General features: G+C 37.8%; 2 protein-coding genes across 4 annotated transcripts; one reads left to right on the top strand and one right to left on the bottom strand.

Annotated features, from left to right (window-relative positions):
- Window positions 1-110: 110 nt before the first annotated feature.
- Window positions 111-19,403, bottom strand: LOC123880879 (proline-rich extensin-like protein EPR1). Of its 2 annotated transcripts, none has more exons than XM_045929254.1 (3): window positions 19,273-19,403; window positions 1,052-1,480; window positions 111-741 (listed from the first exon to the last, which is right to left on the bottom strand). In XM_045929254.1, exons 1-3 carry the CDS (start codon window positions 19,282-19,284, stop codon window positions 652-654), a joined length of 531 nt encoding a protein of 176 aa, XP_045785210.1. In that variant the 5' UTR covers window positions 19,285-19,403; the 3' UTR covers window positions 111-651. The 2 variants fall into 2 exon arrangements, with proteins under 2 accessions (XP_045785210.1, XP_045785209.1); XM_045929253.1 differs by lacking the exon at window positions 19,273-19,403 and adding an exon at window positions 2,701-2,906.
- Window positions 5,203-24,270, top strand: LOC123880854 (sodium-coupled monocarboxylate transporter 1). 2 transcript variants are annotated; one of them, XM_045929204.1, is made up of 14 exons: window positions 5,203-5,328; window positions 5,786-6,113; window positions 8,635-8,924; window positions 9,104-9,269; window positions 9,957-10,068; window positions 14,227-14,294; window positions 15,267-15,421; window positions 18,562-18,805; window positions 19,294-19,409; window positions 20,607-20,706; window positions 21,832-22,002; window positions 22,718-22,869; window positions 23,178-23,376; window positions 23,768-24,270. In XM_045929204.1, the coding sequence occupies exons 2-14, from the start codon at window positions 6,036-6,038 to the stop codon at window positions 24,044-24,046; spliced, it is 2,130 nt and encodes a 709-aa protein (XP_045785160.1). In that variant the 5' UTR covers window positions 5,203-5,328; window positions 5,786-6,035; the 3' UTR covers window positions 24,047-24,270. The 2 variants fall into 2 exon arrangements, with proteins under 2 accessions (XP_045785160.1, XP_045785159.1); XM_045929203.1 differs by lacking the exon at window positions 5,203-5,328 and adding an exon at window positions 5,554-5,703.
- Window positions 24,271-24,767: the final 497 nt, after the last annotated feature.

Below are 24,767 nucleotides of genomic sequence, written 5' to 3'. Positions count from 1 at the left end.
ATAAGATGCGTTTTTTGTTCTCAGATCAAATATGTAATATAAAAATTCCATGATCCATCCATTCCTAAAAAATCGCCTAGGATTTTTATTGTATTCTACTTACAATAAAAATATACCTACATATTAAGAGAAAAATAAGGCTTTCATTCTCCTTTTATTACGATTTTACAGTTTGTAATAGATACGCAGATTCTTTTCAACACACCTACAAACTAGGCCTACCCTTATAAGGTCATCGCACACTATAATAGGGACTAAAAAACCAGAAAAATACAACTCACAAAGTTGCTGGGGGTCGCTTCCACATCCCACAGTTTAGTGCTCTATCTTTAGAGTTTAGAGTTCCTAATTCTGTATTCAGATTTATCACGTAATTAGTTTCTTATATTTTGACGTTCGCGATCTAAATATAAGTATTTTGTATTCCTGATCAATAGTTGAGTACCCACCTATATTTTCATTGATGGGTTGCAGAAATCTGAGGTCAGAACTCTAGCACATTGGTTGTGGGACCGACAGCTTATTGTGCCTCCTCGAGTAGGTAATAGTGTACAAAGGCCTCAAGAATAAAAATGTACTATTATAAAGTATACTGCTCAACAATTCCGGTAGGGAACGAAATCAGGGTAACGTTTGAAATCATCATCCATTTTAAGGTGCACCATATTCCGAAGAGGGAGCAGAAACTGGCGGTCCATACTGTTGCGCGGGCGGTGCTGCGTCAGGGTATCCCTCTTGTTTCTAGAAAAACATGAAACATGTGTTACACATACACATATCTAACGTATTTGACATTGCACTTGCATTGCACATTCAAAAAAAAAAACGCCGCCATTTTTCAATCAAAGTGCATTTTGATATTTTTTTCAAAAAACTATAGCCAGTGTCGCTCTGGATGATGTAAGGATTCTAACGAGCCCATACAATAGGTATGCAAATCTGTTTAGACAGTTAGAAGTTATGGTAGAATAAAGAAACCTACATGTGTACATAAATAAATAAATGAACCCTGAAAACATTACAGTCGTGTAAGAAGGTACAAGAAAATTACCTGCGTCTTGTATCTGATGAAGTAGACCTCTGGTTTGGACGGCTGTGTTGGTGCGGGGGTCGGAATAACAATATCGGGTTGCTCTTCAGGCTTCTTGACTAACACATACACGAGTGTCTTCTCTTCGTTCTGCGGTTGCACTGGGATCACCGGAGCGATCGGGGTAGGTGGAGTGGGTGCCTTAATAAATACAATCTTGTAGTGCTTTTGGGGCGGCGGTACGTAGATAGGCTTGCGATAGGCCGGCGGCTCATTGTCCGGCGGCGGCACATGTACGTATACATGTTTATGAACAATTGGCTGCTGAGGTGGTCCATACTGAGGTGCAGGAACTCCGTACGAAGTTGAAGGTGGCCCGTATGAAGAAGGCGGCTCTGGCCGTGCGAGTACGCACGCCGCCATCGCCGCCAAAATTAATGATTTCCATACCTGCAAACAAATAGAACAAAATATTATTTATACCTAGGAATCGAATTCGAAATCAATTAAATACAAATAAATTAAAATCTAAAAAAACTAAATAGGTATCTTATAACTATGTAGGTATCTAGTGGCCGAAATTAAATGATAAAGGCTAAGCGCATAAAAGCCTTTATCAATAACTAATAAGTACTTTAACTGTAGATAACTACCAAAGTAATGCTAAAACTTTTTTAATTTTTAACACGGACTTGGTAGAAATAATCTGTATCAGTAATAATATGTCTTTGAGAAATATCCATTAATAAGCTTTCAGAATCTTTACTTTCTCCACGTTTTCAAACTAAGACAAATTCGCAAAAACCCCGGCCAGCTGATCGGAAGAGAAGAGTAGTGTCTTTATCCAATTTTCAACTAAGATCTAAGTAATTATAGTAAGTCTAATAATATTATGTTAAAACGTTATAAACTTGCAGTCCGTCATTAACAGTTTAGAATAAAATATATTAATTTAAAGTTTAGATTTAAAAAATCGAGAACATGCTTAAGAGGGCTCTCTCCGTCACTCGTTTCCACTCGTTTCATACAATCGTAGTTCCAATTTCATTTGAATATTAAGCAACCAAAGTCCATTAAATTTTGCAGACATATTCTAGAAACTAATATCTATGTCTGTGGTTTTCCAGATTTCTGTTAAAATATTCGGTTTCAAAGTTACGCGGTCTTAAAATATTCATACAAATCTTTGAGCCCCTGTAATTTTAAAACTACATATTTTTAGAAAAATCTAAAACACCACAGACACAGATATTAGTTTCTAGAATATGTCTGCAAAATTTCATGGACTTTGGTTGCTTAATATTCAAATGAAATTGGAACTACGATTGTATGAAACGAGTGGAAACGAGTGACGGAGAGAGCCCTGTTAATTCTAGGATCAAGAAAAGATTTTTATCGTACGTCCAAATTCGATGTGTCTGCGCGGGCCCTTATAAGCAATTATTTATTAATTATGTACCTTCCTAAGCATGATTATCAATAAATATCACATTTTATGTCCACTCTACACGCGCGCTCAATCGCGGGCGGTGGAAATGGATGGGTTCGCCTTCGTGCACATCGCGTCACGATTCGCGTGCGAGTACGAGCGGGTAATAGATATCACCAGAATATCACTTTGTCAAAAATATTCTAGGTAGGTATATCACAATCACATCACAAGCACCTACCGTTTTGTCACACATCCTAGCGATATGATTAGACAGTCTTAGACAGTGTAATGTCCAGTGAGTTGATGCACCTGTGTTTATAACAGATGTACGCTCTACATAATATCCAGGGAGGGGGCACTTTCAATGGCTCTTATGGCTTACGCAAGTTGATGATGGTGCTCAAGCGTCGCCCTATCACCATCGACATAGCGGACAGAGGTGCATACGCATGGTAGGTATACAACGATACCTTATAAGATGGGTACTAACCTTGTCACCACTACAATTTCGGGACGTGTTTTAATTGTACAATAATTACAAGTATGTCAAGTGAATTTTTGTCAAACTTCAATAAAATCTGTCGACTGAACTAAAAATTCTTATCTAAGTATTTTTTTTTACTCCTAGATGAATAAATTGTTTTTTTAATCCAAATTTTTAAGCTGATATAATATATCCCCATCGTTACACCCTAATATAACATCAAACTATGATTAAATCTAAAACTATAACAATATTGAGAGTAACTGCCGAAATATTCAAAGGTTTGCTAAAAATACAGTTGAAAATACGTTTATTTAAGTTTAGTTCATACATATGAGTGTTTCTCTCAAATTGTGGTTAAATACCTAGGTAGTTTATAATTATTTATATATGTACCTCATAGATTTTAGATACCTACCCAGGACAGGCCAAAGGGTCTCTATTTAAATACCGATTTCCTATAAAGTCAGCCTGCCGTGTCTGTGTTGGAAAAAATTCTTCACGAATTAAAGATCATCAAAAAAAATTCTCGATCTAAGAACTAGACAGAACAGGACTCTACTTTGTGCGAAGCTAGAGTCGGTCAACTAGTCAACGTGGGTACATATTATTATAGATGCCATTGATTTAAATATAAACCGACTACTAAATTATAGATGGAAAGTTGGTGGGAAATTTTGGTGAGGTGCTTGATAAAAGCTGAAAGTTTGTATTTGATGGATATCACGGTGTTAACTGAGAGAAAGAGAGAGCGAGATCCGCCACTTAACTAGATACCTACATATTTATTATTGTTTTCATTATTTTGACATTGATATTATTACCTGTTCACTTAAGTACCTCATACACCAAGATAACGATGTTAGGTAAATATTTTGCTAACTTTTGCTATACGAAACCACGAGACTTTACCAAACGATTAAATTATAATCCATACTAAGATTATAAATCCGAAAGTAAAACTGTCTATTTATTACTTTTTCATGCCTAAACCGCTGAACCGATTTTGACATCTGACAAGGCGATAACTTGCATTTTGGGCAAGATAGATTTTTAGGTTTGGGCAGGATACTTTATCCCGGAAAAAGAAAGAGTTCATATAAATTGTAATAAATGCGTAAGTCTGTCTGTCTGTCTGATACCTTTTCACAACCCATCCATTTAAATGATTTCGGTGAAAGGACAGTATGAAGATCGCTTGCATTTTGGAGACAATTTTAGTACGTTGCTTTTTATTTCGAGACATGAAAGAGTCTTCACAGTCCTAATTATAGTAAGTCTAATCAGTCTCAATTTTGAAAAACCTAAATCCACGCAGCATCATCTAGTCCAAAATGAATTCAGATTTATTTGAAGCCAGTCAAATTATTCAAACAATCTAAAGATAGTTACCTACTTATAATAAAACTGTGCCTGAAAGATTTCTGTAGATTAGCTTAATATATTTTTATAAATCGGAGGATTTTTTTTTCACTGGCAGGTTTTCCACAAGTAAATTTAGAAAGATCTGGTGCATAGTTTCAAAGACGAAAACGGAACGCTTCAACAGGTAACAATTAATTGCAAATCAATCGCGAACAGTATACGTAGGTATTAGCTTTGTAAAGAGTAGAAACATAAATAACATGTTCATATTACCTACATTTTCAGTTAAATTAATAAATTATTTTGAATGAGTGCTCCCTAATGGTTACAGTTCAATTTCATTAAAACATTTGGCACTTAACTAAACCTATGAATGTGTTGAAACACATTCATATTTGTTTATGGAATAAGTGAGTCTACCGGGGCGAAGCCGGGTAGGTCAACTAGTTGGATAATAGTACAATAGAGTAACTATGTACTAAGGTACCTATAAATATACAATTTAACAGCAGCTTTAAGTACATTAGCCCTATCCAGCAAAATGATTTCAGACCTGGACTGTAATGGACTGCTCACTGCACTGTCTACATTATTCCAGTCCTACCTATTAGATTACTGCTCTTTCTGGATTTTACACGGGAGCCACGACTACTCCGCTATTAAATAAAGGTGTTAAAAAAGGTAAAGTATATAATTATTCAATGTGATCAATAAAATAACGTGCTTTAAAATTAAAGGATAAATTAGTTAATAAACATAATGGAGTAAGTATTATATCTTTTAAGCAGGTAGGAAAATGTCACGCACCTACTCTTTATTTAAAAACTCTTTATGTAATGAGAATTTAAAAGCGTGCAGCGATAGCCTATTATAGTTGCATTGAGTCTAAGCTTGACCAATCATAATAGCTACGTATGATGTAGGTGCAAATTATATACTTCGTCGAACAGTTTATAAGTATAACGCAGAATAGTAAAGCGGATGTAAACGCATAAATAAAAGAAGTTTATCTAACAGGTATTTCAGAAACGTTGGTTTGTGATCCTGTGAATTTACTTATTATTTTTTTATTCTTGGATTATCATAGAAATTTAATAGGCAAGTACAAATATTTTTAATGTGTTATAATATACTTATCGCATGATAAGCTGTAATTGAATAATAAATGTTATTACTTATTACCTACGGCTACAGATGAGTTGAATCAAAATAGATTTTATTGCTTTTATAATTAACGACATTGTATTGTTTATTGATCTTTTTATCGGCATTTTAAAAACTATGTGCCAAAACAAAATATTAATATCTCGAGTGCCCGTGAGAAGAAAGCAAACTTTAGAAATTAAATAATTCGATCGACTTGAATAATACTCATTGAGTAGAGAAATTAGAGTTTGTAAACTTATAACAATAATAAGAATTTATAATATAAACTAATGATATAAAATAAAAACTCTTTGTATCAAATATATAGAACTCGTCGGGTCGCCGGTTCTGCTGTTCGACTAGCTAACTATTCCGGATGAATGAAGTCTTAATTACCATTTGTTGGTGTGGACGTTCGGCACATTATAAGACAGTGCTACAGACACAGTACAACCCATGCGAGAGTCCGGAATCAATCACACTCAAACATCCTCTCTACCATTGAGGTCATGTAAACAAATCGGAAGTCCAGTAGGTTTGACACAAACCCGCTTAAATATTTTTGTAAATACTAGTGTATGCGTGGTAGTGTAATTGATGCAGTTCGAACCATGAGTATTGGGCCAAAGTATTCGCGGACTTACAGTCTTTGCAAGGTAAGCCAGTTATCGAATATTTTTTTCAGTCATTTTCATTTAATAATTCTTTACACATACCGGCAAAATTAGCGGAACATCGGTCAAACAAAACATACAGGTTACATAGATCGTTTTCAAAGATAAGAGCTGTTAAGAATAAGTTTACCAGCAGCAGCTGTTATTCTTTTAAATGTTGTGTTCATTTTATGCCTAAAACTGCCACTACTCGTGAGGGCATAGGAATTTCTGAAGAGTTGCTTTAAAAACGTTAAAACTCTGTGGTATAGTTTGCTCGCGAGTGTTTAGAAGGGTAGAATAGGTCAAAATTGCCCGAATTGGTTAACGCACTGCTATCTCAAAAACAGGCATTTTTTTATCAATCACCTAAAATTACCTACGACCAGAATACATTTTGATAGCTAACCGTTAACTTTCCTCTAAGTTTTGAATACCTCTAGCCATTTTTAAAAATTTCAGGGGTAAAAGAAAATTCGTAAGAATTATGCTCACATTTTTTCATTTCTACATCTGATTTTCAACTCAGTGTAGATTGTTGTGTTGTTAGATAGTTAAGCTTATAGAGATATTTTTGAGATAATCTGCGACTGCAGGTCAAGAAGCTCAATAATTGCACTTTTATACACAATATGAAAATGAAATTATGAAACTGGTAGTTTCAGAGCCCTAATCGCAAAACCTTTAAGGATTTTTTTTAGCACTAATTGGAATGTCTTCTTTACTGAAAACTTATTTAACGTCAATCATCGCTCATAGGTATTCAGGGGTCATTTAATATCATTTTGCCACTTCCACAACTTCCCAACGGGACCGTGACGTCTTTCAGAACATCCTGTGTATGTATATACAGTATAAATACATCTAAAGGATTGATTCTTACAACTGACTCTAGTTCTGATGGTATTAAATTTCTTGTAACTTTCAAGCCTTAACTATTTAGTACTAACTAACATTGTAAGTGCATGCAAGTTTTGGAAAAAAATATTATACCGATTCCTCAGAGCTTCCAGCAAAGCGTGCGACAGATTGACATTTAATGTACACGACGTATTATCGGGCTGAAAAAAATATTACCTTTTTTTGTGATGTTTGCTATGCTAGATTTGCCGCGAAGTCACGTGGAAACGCAGACGAACAAACATCAATAACATCACACAAACTTTCAGCTTTTACCAAGCACCTCCCCAAAGTTTTTCAAGAACTCTCAGGTCGTCTCGACTAGGTACTAGAAAATTTAGCTGATTTAAAAAACTCTCATGTATTTTAATGAATAAAGTCTTTGATCTTTAGATTTAAATAATTTTAAAAAGTATTATTCCGCAACTACCAGCTACGACCTCTCTCATTAAATAAGTACAATAAAAACCAAATAGGCTGATAAACTTTACAATATAAGTAATTAAGGAGAAATAATGTCGGTAGTTCCTACAGAAAAATCGTAACGGATTTTGTAGGTTGCTGAAAGTTCACGAAAATTTCCCGCATACGCAACCTACGATAACCTTGATAGTTTCATAGTGAACTTGCAATAATACGAGCAGCACAAGATTTTAGCCGCGCCAGAGTTAAGTTTTATTGTAATAACTCACTCGTATCTTTGGCCGCGCAAACCAAGTAATTGTTTAAATAACGAAAACGTATAGTTTTGGGTTAATTCAATAAAATAAAAATATGTAGATAAATTGGTGCTGCTTTTTTTAAACTATTTGCAAATTAGGTTTTGAACAGCTACCTACCTACGGGTTAGGGTACATCTATTGAAATGGAACGTCACATTAAAGTACACAAAATACTTCAACGGATAGTCTTCTTAATTGTTTGGAATGTTGGTTGACTAGGCGTATATTTCTCCCATGCAGAGTCCCATGTTGAGTTGACTTTTAACAGGCATTAAAATGTGGTAAATACTGGTCTCAACCGCCATAGGGAGGTTATGGAGAGAACAAAACCGGTTTTTTCTGCTCGGTGTCTAGTTTCGTTATCGCCATGGCTGAAATAACAAGCAAGCTTAATGACTAATTCCTAGCTCAGACGCAATACAAATTAGACATGCTTTTCATGATAATATTTATCGTCCAAAATGAAAGTCCAGTGAATTAAGCGTGTCTACGAGTAGGTCCCTAATGTTATACCTATAGAGAGCTAAAAACTTGACATGTGACTTATTTGTATGATCAGTTGCTTCTTGCATCTTTAAACATAGTATCTGTACTTACCCTATAGGGACAACCTTGTTAGCTGTTCTTGTAAAGATAGGTAGAACATTAAGTAAAACGTTTTTAACGGCTTAAATGCAAGTTGATTCATCAATTTGTTTCATTTAATCGTCGTAATTGAAATGGTAGTAGACGAGTCAGTGTTAATTATTTTGCTGTACTCAATGAGCTACTCCCACTCACCAATTACATTATTAGTCCCAACTACTTCCTAATACTCCCTATTAGTATTCGTTCTAGATTAAAATCGACGTAGCTCTACAATAAAATATGTTAGAGACTAAACAAAAACTAAATATTTACAGATTTTGTTTTTATATTGGAGTTTCAATTTGATATCCCCAATACGGACTTTGCCGACTATATCAACATCGAATACAACGGAAACTGATGGGCTAATAGAAGCACAAAATGACACGAATATTGAGCTATTTCATTGGGAAGATTATAGTGTGCTTGCAGCAATGCTTATTATTTCATGTGCCATCGGGGTATTTTATGGTTATTTTGGAGAGAAACAGATGACTGGGGATGACTTCCTACTTGGTGGTTCCTCTATGGGAACTTTTCCAATGGCTTTAAGCTTAGCAGCTAGGTACGTTTTACAGCTACTAATTTGACTTTTTTTTTGCTGTCCAATAATATTTTTTTGTTTTAAGATGATAAACCTTCTATAATGTTTAAAATTTTTGTTGATTCAAATTATTTAAGATAAGTATTTATATATGTTTTTATTTATTTTATGCCTATTTATTATGATGTATTTTTTTTCAGTTTTATAACTGCAATAGAGTTACTGGGTAACCCAGCAGAGATGTACATGGCTGGAGGTCAATTTTGGATGATTTGTTTGGCCTTTGTGCTCGTGGTCCCTGTAACGAGTCATCTGTACCTTCCAGTATTTATGAGACTTCGATTGACTTCATGTTATGAGTATCTCGTAAAGTATAACATTTATTTTATTCATACAGTCTACGTATTAATCAAACATTAATGATTGAAATTGCATGATACGCCTAATTTTTTCACTACAATTTTAAAATATACTAGCGACCCGCCCCGGCTTCGCACGGGTGGACATTTACTTTTATTCTATGGAAAAGTGGTTATAATGGCTAAAATATAAATGTCTGGTTTATACTATCGCGGACTTTTTTGTAGGCATTATTGAGTTCTACAACTTTTCTATAGAAGTCAACCATACATCTCTAACCATTTAGGCAGCGTTCGCGAGAATCGATAACGTACGGCAGTTTTTTCGACGCCTTACTCTACAATTTTCACTACCACGAAAAATCCTATCTATTTTCCGGGATAAAATATAGCCTATACGGATTCAGAAGAATCCCTCTAAGTAATGGTAAAAGAAATTTTGAAATCGGTCCAGTAGTTTTTGAGCCTATTCAATACAAACATACAAAAATACAAAGGTTTCCTCTTTATAATATTAAGTATAGAAAATAGATCGTAACTTTATTAAACCTATAAACTATTAAAGTAGGCACCTATCTGATTTTTGGAAAAGCGCTTCACTTTCATAGGTATCTATTCTTATCATTATTTATATTATTATTAGTTTTAAAATAATATCTATATCTATATTTACGTTCTCCGTGTTTGTTTTCAGGAAGTTCGCTTTTGCAAATCAATGCGTGTGTACGCGAGCTCTCTCTATATGATGCAAATGATACTGTATACGGCAGTGGCAGTGTACGCACCGGCGCTCGCCTTATCTGATGGTAACTATTGTTATGATCCATTACGATCTTTTTTGCAAGCTCATGTCTGGAATTCTAGTTCTAGTATAAAAAAGATGACCCGAAGACACTCGGATTTAAGCGAACAAACACGTAGGATTAAACCAAATAATTCAGTAGGTAAATCTAAAGAACCTAAATAGCATTATATTAATTAAATAAGCGATTGTTTATTAATAAATAATCAAACTGAGTTCTTAATGTACAAAATTTACATGGGCATAATACTCAGTAGACTATTACTTCACATAGCATCGTTTTCGAATAAATGGGTTGCGTTCATCAAACATTGTATTTAGAAAGATTGTAATGTGTCTATTTATATGCGAGATCGTTGTTTCATGATAAAAATGCTCTAAGATTATCTACGGAGAAACAAGTAAAAATGTATGATGTCGTAACGACAACAACGTAGGCATCTATCACGTAATTAGTGAATACTTAAACGTAACAATTAATTAAGATTGGGTGCAGATGCCTATGTATATTTTTGAGAAAATACATTAAACTTTGCAATTAAGTAAATAAATTCAAATTCAAAATGTTTTTATTCAATTAGACTTTTACAAGTGCTTTTGAATCGTCAAAAAATCTACCACTGGTTCGGAATGCCGTTCCTACCGAGAAGGACCAGCAAAAAACTCGGCGGTTGCTCTTTTCAAGTAAATATTCAATTTACAATAATATGCCATACTGTATACAAGCAATTGCAGCAAATTATAATGACTTATAATGTAATTCGACAAAATATAATTCAATTACTGTTAAAATATTTATAACCAATCCTTCCATGGTGTTTGTTTTAATTAAAAGGATAATACGGACGCAACACTAGCCGAAAAATACATCTACTTATGTATATTTCATTCTAAGCACACTTGTGTACACATACATATATTATTTGATTTCCCAATAACCCTTAGTATCGATTCAGGGTCGTACATTCTAGCTGATTTTGTAAGAAACTATGTATACAATTATAGCTAGTGTACCTATATTGACACTTTCTTTATCGAAGAAATTGTATACAATCGTGTTTATAATTCATGACTAATTTAGATTATAGACCCAAAAAGCACAAAATATTGAACTACAAAGTTAGTGTAATTAGGTATCCAGATATAGTTTAAAAAAAGCTTTCGAGTCGCAAATTTTTTCATTTAGCCTTAATTACAGGTAAATTTAAACGAACCTACATATATTATTTAAACGTCATAAAGAGATTTTTAAAACTATAAATGTACTACTATTATGTATGTCTATCTAAGGCTTACTATGGCTATGGTAATTATGTCACCAAAAGTTCATCTCTTATCATTTATCAAGCACTTCTTCAAAATTTCACACCAGCTCTCTACCTATAATGTCCTGTACCTACCTATTTTTTATTATTATAGATATTACACTTCCACATAATATTTTCATAAGACTCTATACGTACTACATATCACCAAATCATTTAAAGTTACCAGCAAAAAGATTGCTTATCTAGTCAGAATAGAATACTTATCATCACGATTATGCAGTTTAAAAAAATTTAGTCGACTGTCCAAAAATATCCCTCGGTGCACGAGTCCGACTCGTATTTTGCCGAATTTTTTCAAAATAATTATTATTGTTTTTGGTTTGCATTAACATGTTTTTTGGGTTCTGTATTTTTGTAAACATGACTAAGGAAGTTCCATATAGCGTGTTTTAGATAGCGGCGGCCCCCGGCAGCCTAGTAACTAGAGCCCCAGTTATCTATATGATTTTTTTGGGCATTTAACCTCTGGAGGGGTCCGCGAATAAAATAAAAATAATAAAATTAGTGAGCCCGTCTCTTGCTTAGTTTTACAGAAAATATGCTGGATAATGAAATTAAGTAATTAGATAGATAGGTACCTACCGACTTAGCTTAGATAGAAATCACCACATATTTACTGAATAGGTACTGTCATAGTAAAAAGTTATATATAGAAAACTTTTTCTAGAGAAAATGAACAGAAAATACGACCCAAACATCTGAATTAGAAAGTAAGGCAAAAAAATTCTTTAATTTTAATAGCGCGAAATTATACCTTGCCTAAGTAAGTCTCATGGAAAGATACATAAATGCAAAACTCAATTCGCTCGGTGAAAATTATTTATGGAATGGTTGAGAGAAGTGCGTAATTGGATTTGGAGTTTTGCATTGCATGCTTAGTTCTGTTCTCTTCGTGTAATTCAATATTAGATATTATGTATCTACCTACAAGGAAAAAATATGGTATACATAAGTGGGTATAATAAGCGCTATAATAACACTGACATAGGAATTATCTCATAGGCTAGTACCAATTTTCACAGACACCAACCATCGATACCAGCTATAAAATAAATACATGCAAGATGCATGCAAGACATTTAAATTTTCGAAACAGGCGATATAGAGCATACGAATTTTATTAGGTTTCATTGCATAAGAATTTATGTATTCTAAAGAGCCCATTGTTCTAAAATTGGGCAGTTGTTACGGGGCTATGAAGTCACTGCAAATAATAATACAGCTATCCCTTATTTATAATGTAGGTAGATAGCTATGGTGAAATAAACTGTCGAATATCGATCCAAATTTTTTTACCTACATAACAGTTTGATTCATACCTTGCCTACCTATTACCTAGTAAACAAATCAAGATCCCACAAATCTAAGCAGGGATTTCTATCAATCGTAGTAAGATGAATACGTCAATGACGCCTGGCTGCTAATCGAATTCTAGATTTGTATAAGAAACTTAAAAACGTTTAATCACAACATTGAAATAATGCATTTCGAGTGGAAATACTTAGAGCTACGCGCCTGCAAAGCGCGAACTGTCGCGTAATCGATGATAACATGAGTATATGTCGCGTGTAGGTATGCTTTCCATACATCTCTCTCTCTCTCTCTAACAAACTCTAACTCTAACTTTAACTCTATACAAAGAAATACCTATCTGTTTGCATAAGTCACACCTATGTGTCTCGTGTATCGCCGTCCCGCGACGCAGGAGTCGATATGCCATGAAAACTTCTAAATAAGTAGGTCTAAAATGGAAAATCTTTACCTACATAATATAGAAACTTTCAATTTAGATATTAACTAGTTGACCTGCCCCGGCTTCGCACGGGGAGCCTGCCTATTCCACAGACAAAGTATGGGTATGAATGTGGTATACTTACCTACTAAATGACTTATCACTAGGAGTCTACTTTCTGCTAAGCTATTATACTGATCGCGATCGTTTTGCTGCTACCCGTTGAGGAGTACCATCCTCTATTTCCGAATCTGTTCATCACATCTTCACCAAACTTACATGGTATTAAGCTGACAGTACAACCTTTATACAAAAAAAAGAGTTGTAAATATCGATTCAACGGAGTTATGGAGTAAAATCGATAAAAATTTGATCCCGTATCCCGAAGAACCCCTAATTTTTTTCGGTATGAAAACTACCTTTTATTATATCACCCCGGGTATCAGCTACCACTGTGACCAAATTTCATTTAAATCCGTTCAGTAGTTTTCGCGTGATGCGCGTACAGAGAGACAGGCAATAATTCCGAAAAAAAATTGTTTTCGGGTCTATATCGATAACAATGTTTTCTTCGATTAAAATTTTCAAAATATATTAAATGTACCTACAGAAATCATCCAGTTACAGTTTCATTATAATGTAGTGCGGACAAAACAATCAATCCAATCTGAAGTTGCAACCTGGCTGTATGCGTATTACGTAGGCTGAGCTCTGTTTTTGTACAATGCACACAGCCTCGTGTTCAGACTGGACTACTTATTTTGCGCGCACTATACTTACTCGTACTTATACCTAAATAGAAAGTTAAACATGTGCATGCAATAGTCATAGGTCAACAAGCACTCCAGCTTTGCCATTTTGTTACTAGTTATTTTGATGCAATTTGAAAATTATGTTTTATTATGATATTTTTTCTAGCGTGTGATAAAATTATGATGGATTCATAGCTGTTGTAGGAAGCATTTGAAATATCAAGTGTTTGTTTTAAAAGAGTTAAATGTTCCTGACACGAATCTTGTACAACTTTAGTAATTTACGTACCTACCTACTTACCAATAGCATCTTATCTTACTAAATCGTAACATATTTTGATGATTTCCAGTAACGGGCTTGAACACATATTTAGCAGTCTCAGTAGTCTACATCGTGTGCATTTTCTACGCTTCCCAGGCAAGTAATATTGTACCTATACTTAGCTTATATACTTTATTTATTTAGCCGTTTCATACAGGCATCCAATTTTTTTAAATCCAAATCTAACTAAGATCCACGCGGGCATGATTTGTCTAGTAATTAGATAAGGCTAGCTTTAAGTTCTATTGTAATATTTTCAATAAAAAAAAAACTAAGATTAATAAATGAAGGGGCAGTGTCAAAACATGGACAAAACTTTAAAATGCTGACTATGACGACTCTAACTACGACACGAAACGACTCGCAAAAGGCGTACGCAACGCATATATACCTAATATCTAGGCAGTAGGCACTGAAAAGCGAATTCATGGTCGCGTCAGCAGAAATCTTTACATCGATCTCTTCTGATATCATACGAATTTCACACGAGCGCCTCATGCGGCTGACTCTTTCTGCTGAAATCTTTCGCATTTTTAGTAGGACCTAACCTACCTATGATAAAATTGTTTATGCCTGTTTATGCATATTCGACTGCGGATGACATAGGTATTGGGTTCGAATCCTGGGTCAAAAAATTATTATTAGGTATCGGGGTCTTTGACAAGTTTTTAGTAGCTGATTAGATAGGTACCAGCCCGAGTTAGGGAATCGGCGGTGTTTCAGCCTCGTGCCTCTCGGAGAGTAGGTACCTATGTACTTGAAGCCGGCGGTCCTGTGCCTAATCATTCTCCAGTCAAGTCGAATTGCTGTCCAATCGGACTATGAGAGTAAGGGAACGGAGAGTTCATCTGTGTTTGCCTCACAGAAATAGGCCGCTGTGAGCGAAATTCAGTTGGGAGGCTCATTATTCAGAAATACTTCTGCTTTAAGACGTATGCGAGATCATCTTTATTTCAACAAAAGCTTTTTTATCTCGTTCCGTGCCAGCCACGCACCCTATAGGTATCAGGTGCCTCAACCAGCAACCGTTTTCAATGTATGAGTACCTAAGTATTTATTATTTTTCAGGGCGGCATGAAGGCGGTGATCATGACGGACTCATTTCAGTCAGTGGTGCTCCTTGGATCTCTCGCTGCGGTTCTAGCGCTGGGCGCTGAGCGAATTGGCGGCTTGGATTCAGTTTGGGATTACGCAAGACGCACCGATAGGCTACATTTTTTTGAGTAATTTTTGCTTTTTTTTTGACGGTTTAATACAGAGTTCACTTTTCACTGTTTGGTAAAAAGGGGCCACCGCAGGCGCCGACATGGACAAAGAAACTCTCAATTGGATAATATCAAAAAAAAAGTTGTAAAGTTGTAAAATCAAATTTTAGACCGCGAAACATATAACCGCTTTGCGGTCTTAACTGTTACAAATTACCAATTCATTTCTATTCTCCAAAAATATCAAAAACGTTGCGTTCGTTTTATCATTTTGCAAGTGCCTACTTACCTATCTACTTAAATACCTAAAGATTTCGAGGAGGACCGAAACCGAAAAAAAAATGCGAATTATATTATTAAAGAATAATGTGTGATTGTGAGAAATATTTTATATCTACCTTCTCTTTTAGTACCAGCTCAAGTTGTAGAGATAGGCAGGTATGTAGTATGTACTAACGTCTTGCGTTATGAAAAGTGCATTCCATGTACCTAATTACACCACCGGCGGCGATGCGGTGTAGTGAAACAATGCTTGGGAAAATCTTCCGTGATGGACGACTTGCACTATGACCTTTAAGGCTTGCTACACAACGCGCGACCACAGCTGGCAGTGCGACACGACAGTACGACACTGTGTACTTTTTAGGGTTCCGTATCCGAGGGTGCCAATGGGACCTTATTACTAAGATTCCGCTGTCCGTCCGTCTGTCAGTCAGCGGGCTGCATCTCGTGAACCGTAATAGGTAGAGAGTTGATCAAATTTTTTACAGAATGTATATTTCAGTTGCCGTTATAACAACAAATAATAAGAATTTTAAAATGACCACCATGTTAAAAAAATTAAGTGTTATTTCTGTACGATGGTACGGAACCCTTCGTGTGCAAGTCCAATTCACATTTGACCGATTGTTTATTTTTTTATTCTATGACAACTGACAATTTATATAGTTCTGGACTGCGATCTTACCTGGTGACGATTGGACTAACTTGAAAGAGGTATGGCAGTTTAATTAAACCCACGTCCCCGATAGGTTTCTACTTTAATTTGCTGGGTTACACGTCTTTGCCGATAAGGTGGTCCAAGGTCCAAACCTCCCACTCCCACTCCTTGGCGCAGCGGTGAGCGCTATGGCCTTCGATTCCCAGCAGGTGCAAATTAGAAAATTAATTTTTAAATTGACTCTGGCCTGGTGTCTTGGAATTATAACATATTATAGATAACATAATTATAAAACTAGTCTGTAAAATAATGTAAAAAAAAGCACCTATACTTAGAAAATAATTGTAATGATTTGGGAAATAAATGGCTTAATATTATTATTATATAACTTACTCTCACGCCCGGTTACAAAATAGATATATATAGAAGCCAAAGAGAATATAATATACTTACATACATAAAAATAAATAAACCTACATACACATTTACATAAATAAATATTTGTACCGGGCGGAGGATTACGCCCCGGCAGGGGAGACCAAACGGCCGGGGGTCAGGGCGACAGGTTGAGAAAGCGGCGGACTATCCTAGCCGAGTCTAGCAAGACCGCTTTTTGCATCCTGGCTGCGAGCGAACTGCCACGGAACCCCAGTCGCCTCAGATGGTGAGCGAGGCTGACTGGGATCAACCCGTTTGCAGATATGACGATTGGGATGATTTCGGTGGACCCCACATGCCACATGTCGGAAACCTCGTGAGCCAGATCAAGATACTTGCGTTTTTTCTCCGTCTCAGCTCTCACGAGGTTCTCGTCATATGGAATGGTGATGTCCACCAAAAACACCCTCGACTGTGCCCGGTCCACCACCACGATGTCAGGCTTATTCGCTAGAATAGTCCTGTCCGTGATGATGGACCGGTCCCAATAGAGCCGGACTCCGTCGCGCTCGAGTACCGGCACCGGTGTGTACCTGTAATACGGCAACCTCTCATCCAGGAGACCGTACTTCAGAGCAAGCTCTTGGTGAAGGATTTTGGCTGCTTGGTTGTGTCTGTGCAGATACTCAGTGTTGGCAAGCGCCGAACATCCCGAAAGCACATGTCTGAGCGACTCACCGGGATGGCGACAAGCTCGACAGATGTCTTGAGTGCCATCCTTCAGAATGTACTTTCGGTAGTTCCGCGTCTTGACCACCTGATCTTGTATCGCACAGACAAACCCTTCGGTTTCCCCGAAGAGGTCACCAAAGCGCAGCCATTGCACGGACGCTTTTTTATCTACGTGTGGCTCATTAAGGGCTTTAAAAAAGCGTCCGTGCAACTCCTTCTCCTTCCACACGGTCTCCCGGTCAGAGGTGCTAAGTACCACCGGTTTCTGCCACTCGGTTTTGGCTAAGGATAGTGGAGTGAGTCCTTTATCACATTCTATGACCTCTCTATGCATGGGGGACCCCCTCATCGTCTCAAAGTAGGTTCTGAGATTGGATATCTCCCGGTTATGCATGGTCTTGACGCTTAATACGCCTCGACCTCCACACTTCCGGGGGATATACAATCTCATCACAGACGATTTTGGATGGTGCATGCGATAGAGAGTCATAGTCGTGCGGACTTTTCTGTCCAGGGCGTCAAGTTCGGTCTGAGTCCAGCTGAGCACGCCAAAGGTGTACATGAGGACGGGCATAACCCAGCCGTTATAAGCTCGGACCTTATTGGCGCCTGACAAATAACTTTTACAGATTTTTGTCAGACGGCCAAAAAAGGCCTCGCAAACAGACTGTTTCATGTCCGCCTCTTTTACACCTAGGGATTGTGACATGCCCAGATACCGGTATGACTCAGCTTCAGAGAGGGTCTTAATGTTGGATGGCTCGAGGGTCTTAAGGTTGGATGTGTTATTATTATTATTATTATTATTATTATCTACCGCTAACGATTTAGCGCTCCGGTATGATTTCCCGTAGAAAAACTGGCATTTTACTTCTTCCACGTTAGCCCGCTTTTATCTGACTGCATTTATCACAAGGTGCGAGCAATTAAGGCCATTAACTATTGACATCGAATAAAGAAAAACTACGGTCTACAAGAACAATAGAAGATATTAAGACAGTATTTATTATAATCGTATCGACTCCCAGCACAAGCTGTCGATACCTACACCTAAGTACAGCCTCCGAAGTATTTTAAAATAACTTTGTAATGATGTTTTCTGTTATAGCATGAATCCGGACCCGACAGTGCGGCATTCGTTTTGGTCAGTGGTGGTGGGTGGAACAGTTTACTGGATCAGCATGTTCTGCGCCAACCAGGCATCTGTGCAAAAGTATCTCTCGGTGGAGCGCGTGTCCCAGGCCCGCATTGCGCTCTGGGTGTCCGCTATCGGGCTGGTGGCGGTGTATTCTGTGAACTTTACCACCGGAGCTCTTCTTGCCGCGCATTACGCAGGATGCGATCCAATACAGGTAAAGATACCTACTTTGATTGGGGGTGAACACCAAGATGGTTTAATAGGTAAAAAATTAGAAATCCTATACATAGCCCGATGTCTTTCCCAGTACGCGCGTCGAGTTAACAAAAAAAGGTTCTTGCAAATAGCTGGACAGACGACATTAATCTCTTCAAGATACCTAGGTATTATGAATGTTCAGAAGTTGACTGTACCTACCTATCAGTTAAACGGCCGACCTCCTAATTAGGAGGTAGATGTCTCAACCACTAAGTACGCTATCACCGCCTATAATAAATACTTTAGGTACGTGTTGCTAATCAGCATCCTAGCTCAGTTTCGGCCTTTTCCGTATGAATAGTAGGCACCTTACACCTATACCAAAAGAACGTTAATTATGGATGTTTTTCTGTTTTAAGAGAAAAAGGTACCTACGTAGGTAGTTACTTAAGTTACAGAATTTTAAAATATTAAATAACTTACCGCACTGATCATCTACCGCAGGCCGGCGTCATACACGCCTCCGATCGTCTTCTTCCACTGTACGTCGTCGGAGAACTGGGTGAATATCGTGGAGTTCCCGGATTTTTCGTCGCAGGCATCTTCGCGGCTAGCCTAGGGTGAGAACAATCGATTTTACTAACAAATCTTATTCACACTTCACTTTACTAAACTACACTTCTGATTCCGCTAATATATTTTATCACCCGACTATTACTCCGTACTACTCTTACTACTCCTTATTATTATTTCGTAATAGTTAGTTCGATTGAAACAACCCGTACTTACTACTTACCCTATATACTTAGGTAGGTAGGTACCTACCTACCTACTTTTATTGCAAAATACAGAGAAAGATAAATATTTTTAAATCTTTTCGAATCCAAAAAAATATATTTAAACACTCTATAAAGCACAATACATTTAGGTAACGAAATATACCGAATCGCATGAGCTCAACTCAGAAACTAATTTAAAAGCTAGATACCTACTTAACTTGATTCCATATTTAGGACCTAACTAGAAATGACCAGCCTGCATACCGGATTCAATTATTATTGGGATCTCAATTCTCAATTTATAGACTACAGTAGGTAGGTACATAGAAGCATATGTAATTAGAGTTATATTTTGACACTTTACATTTTGAATCAATATAACACAAGTGTAAATTAAAAATTTTCAACACCCCCGACAAATCATTTTCAAATAAATAATTATGTATATTTAGGCAAAGTCCATCTTGACAGCTTGACATTTGTCAATTGACACTTGAATATTATGAACCTAAGGGTTATCTAACCTTCTTTTCTACAAGAAAACTAGAAAATAGCTGATAACTTTTAAACGGCTGAACCAATTTTTTTGGATTATAGCTAAGAACACTCTCGATCAAGCCACCTTTCAAACAAAAAAAAGTAAATTAAAATCGGTTCATTCGTTTAGGCGCTACGATGCCACAGACAGATACACAGATACACAGATACACAGACACACAGATACACAGATACACACGTCAAACTTATAACACCCCTCTTTTTGGGTCGGGGGTTAAAAATAAACTAAAGTGGTAGATTTGTTACTACTTGTTGTCCGCGGCGTCGTCTGCGCGGAATTACTGTAACCCGTGGAACTGAAATTCTATAAGTACAACTTAATTTGAAGATAAATAAGCAATATCACTTCTTGCAATGTCGTCCGTCTGTGAAAGTCCCATCAACATCAGTTTGGCAGTTTCAAAATTAGCCTGGACGAAAGAGTAGGTATTTTAATTTTTAACCAAAAGTAGGTAATTAGCTTACTTTATTAATTTTCAGAACCGTAGCGTCTGCGCTCAACTCTTTAGCAGCTGTTGCGTGTCAAGACTTAGCAACGGGGCTTTTAGGCATCACTTTACCAGAAGAGAAAGGGGCAGCTGTAAGAAATGTTTTTTTAATTAATACAAAGGCCGCATATTATCTGAATTCTTCTGTCAGAAAACTTTCTGGCGCACTCTTTGTGTACATCGGAAGTACCTAACGACTGTATCTGGCGGTAACAAAATGGAACGACTTCCGGCGCGCCGATTATATACGGCCGGCCTTAGAGCCTTTGCACACCACGTTTTTTAAACGCACCGTTGACGCGCGTTTGTAACGATACAGTTACGATACGCACGCGAGTCAGACGCAGCCTGTAGACCTTTGCAAATTGCACACCTGTATAAATTCTAACACGCGTTTGAATCTATACAGACGCGCGTGTGTAGCGATACAGACGCGCTTGTGTCGCGCGTTTGAATTGATACAAACGCGATGCTAATGCGCATGTGTATCGATACAAACTGCTCTGTAGGATACAAGCGCGCCGTCGACGCACGTTTCTAAAACGCGCATCAAACGGCGCGTTTAAAAAACGTGGTGTGCAAAGGCCCCTAAAGCCTTATTTTATTCAATACCTACCTACTATAATTTGTAGGTTGATGATGCCCGCGACTTCATCCGCGTGGATTTACGTTTTTTTAAACCCTTTTTGGGAACGCTGAGACAAAAAGTAGCCGTCCGTCTCCTAGATGCAAAGTAGGATCTCCGTACCAAATACGAGTAGATACCTATCTGCGACTAAGTCTAGGTGGATTTAAAGTACCGTGGGAACTCTTTGATTTTCGGGGACAAAAATTTGGTCATTCCATGAGATGCACTCTATCTTTGGACCATTATGGATTCACATCTTAAACAAGACCCCTTTCTTTAGTTTTATTTAAAAGCCTAGAGTTCAGTAGTGTTTTTCAAATGCTTCAAGAATTTATGAAATACTAGCCGATGCCCGCGACTTCCCCGCGTGGATTTAGGTTTTTCAAAATCCCGTGGGAACTCTTTGATTTACCGAGATAAAAAGTAGCCTATGTGCTAATCCAGGTATTATCTATCTTCATTCCAATTTTCAGCCAAATCCAATCAGTAGTTTTTGCGTGAAGGAGTAACAAACATACACACACACACACATACAAACTTTCGCCTTTATAATATTATAGTGTGATTAGTGTGTTAAGTGTGATTTCAGATAGCGAAATGGGTGTGCCTCGGCTGCGGTGCACTTTCCTTCGCACTTGTGTTTGCAGTCGAGAGACTTGGGCCAGTCCTTCAACTGGCGCTGTCTTTCAATGGCATGGCTGGTGGCGTATCTCTAGGACTTTTTAGTCTTGGTATGCTTTTCCCCTGGGCTAACGCTAAGGTAAGTTTTACTTTTTCCATTTAAAGGGAAAGAACACAAAAAACGTTGCTCGGAGCAAAGATCTTACCTAGATAGCTATTTTTAACCGACTTCCAAAAAAAGGAGGAGGTTCTCAATTCGTCGGAATATTTTTTTATACTAATTAATAACACAGGCATGTGTAAACTACCTATGCAAATAATAAGTACGTACATACCTACGTGGGTATCATTTGGGTTATAGTTATAGACAGTATATACCTACATAGAAAATTTTACACATACCTACCCTGTCCAAAGTTTCAGCTTTCCATAGGTCTAATAGTTTGGGCTGGGCGTTTATGAGTCGGTCAGTGAATCGGGACTTTTCTTTTTATATCATACTTACTAGAAGATGAAGCCTGCGCCTTTATACTCGTTGACTAAGGTTTTAAAAAGTTTCCTTATAAAAAGTATTGTCTACTCGTATATGTCTATCTTCAGGATAAGAGCTATACTTCTATTCCAAGAAGATTAAGATGATGCCTGAAAGTCCGTTCGGATTTAGATTTTTTATTTATTTAATGTGGGAACTCTTTGTGGGAATTTGCCGAGACGATAAGTAGCCCCGGCATGCAAGCTGTAGGTACTCAAACGTCACAATCGATTAAAGGGGTGGGTCATAAAAGCTAGCAGAAGATAGACAAACAGACACACTTTCGCATTATTAAGTGTGGTTATAGATTTAAATATTTTAGGGAGCTGTCGCAGGCGGTGTGCTGGGCTTGGTGCTGGTGGTGGTGGCGGGCGGCGGAGCGCAGTTCGCGCAGGTGACCCCTGTGCGCTTACCAGCGTCTGTGGACTCCTGTCCGGCATCGTTCAATATGACATCCCTAAGCATAGATCCAACGTAAGTACACTTCAGTGGTTATACGCACTTTGAGTAGGTAAATCTTACCCGTCGGCGATGTTCCCGCTAGATTACAACATGGAGTTACTCAAGGGGCGGGCTAACAAATTCCTGAAAGTTGGCAACGCATTGGCGGTTCCTCTGGTTCTGCAAATGTTCATGGGCCGCGGTAATCACTTGATATCAGGTGATCCGCCCGCTCGTTTACTCGCTATATTGTTCTTAAAAAAATCTTAATTAACTAAACTCAATAAATTGAAAACTAAAATAAACATCGGTGACTTGAACTGAATACTCTTTTTAAACAGAGAAAACCACGACGAAGCTGTGTTCTGGTTGTTTCGAGTGTCGTATCTGTGGTACTCGAGCTTAGGCTGCGTCGCCACACTGCTCATCGGACTAGTGGTCTCGCTCATCACCGGCGTCACCAACCCTGCCGATGTCCCTATTGACCTCATTTCACCGCCTGTCGTCAGTTTCCTCAACTCATTGCCAATTAAATTAAAGGTGAGATATTTACACAAGGTAAGATGTATATTTATGTTAGCGTTGCTTCACCTAGGTGGAGTCCGCTTTCCTACGTTTTGTCGGTCTTGAGCATCCGATTTATTGAGTCAACATGGCTCTCAGGCCTGCGCTCCCGACGACCAGCTAGCGCGGGAAAACTGTCTGTTTCTGCGAAATACCGACAAGAATAGCGCTAAGCTAAGCTGGTACGGTTTTACCATCACACGATCTTATACAGGTGACGGCGAACTTCTTTTCTTGATCGCTCTGAAATGGTGACGATTAGCGGGAACAGAAATTACACCGCTTGCACGCTCAACGTAGCCGGCCACGGACTGAGCAGAGGAATTCTTTGATTTAAATAATTCAAGTGCTACCTCTTATATCGTAGAAAGCGTTGCGGGTTCCAACGAGGTTGGGCTCCGAGCGGCGCAGGAGCTCGAGCGTGCGTCCCCCGAGTATGGCCGACGACAAGGACACGCGGCGCAGGCGGCGCCTGTCCGAGCTGGCGGGCGGCGTGTTCTACAGCGACGGGCATACGCTCACCCGCGGCCACGACAACCACGCCCTCGGCCTCGACTCCGAGAAACCTCCTCCCCAGGAGTACAAGCGCACGAGCTTCAAGCTCGACCCTCCGCTGAGCCCTAACACTTCCACTTCGACGTGTTGAGTGTAACTTATCGCACATCCTGAAGTTAGAAGTTTTAGAACCACCTGTCGTATTTGCCGATAAGGGTGCCTATCCGCTAAAGCAAAGTGGAGTAGAGCGACCAATCAGATTATTATAAGATTACGTCATAAATGTCTAATCAATTTTTTCGTGAACACATTTAATTATTTTTTTTGTGATGTAACTACAAATTCACGGTTATCGGATTGTTTTCTTTACTTGTGCTAGACCTACCTACCTGCCAAATTTCATAATTAAGATTAACGGGAAGTACCCTATGGGGGCTATAGGTTTTCTCGACAGACAGGCGGACAGACAGACAACAAAGTGATATACTTAACAAAGTGGAACAAGGGTTCCTTTTTTTCTTTTGAGGTAAGGAACCTTAAAACCCATTACTGCATCGCCCCCTAGCGGTACTAATATATCTAAAATCCTGATAGAAAGTGATGTGTAATGCAAAAGCCGTATTAAAATTGGTCAATGAGTTTTACAGGAATATGGTATACCAATACCATAGTAAAAAATTAAAAACATGTTTGCAGCGCCCTCTTTGTCACCCTCTATATACTCCCTATATATAGTCTTAAAACATAAGAAGTAAGAACCTACCCAGAAGTGTATATATCCGTCGTGAGAGAGAATCTGATCTGCGCTTCACTCGACTATTACCAAAAGAAGTTAATTCGCTAACAGTTCGTTCTGATAGATGTGCGACCAA

This window comes from Maniola jurtina, chromosome 3 (assembly GCF_905333055.1).
Source record: "Maniola jurtina chromosome 3, ilManJurt1.1, whole genome shotgun sequence".
NCBI classification, from domain to species: Eukaryota; Metazoa; Arthropoda; class Insecta; order Lepidoptera; family Nymphalidae; genus Maniola; species Maniola jurtina.
This window is presented reverse-complemented; position numbering and strand designations above follow the sequence as displayed.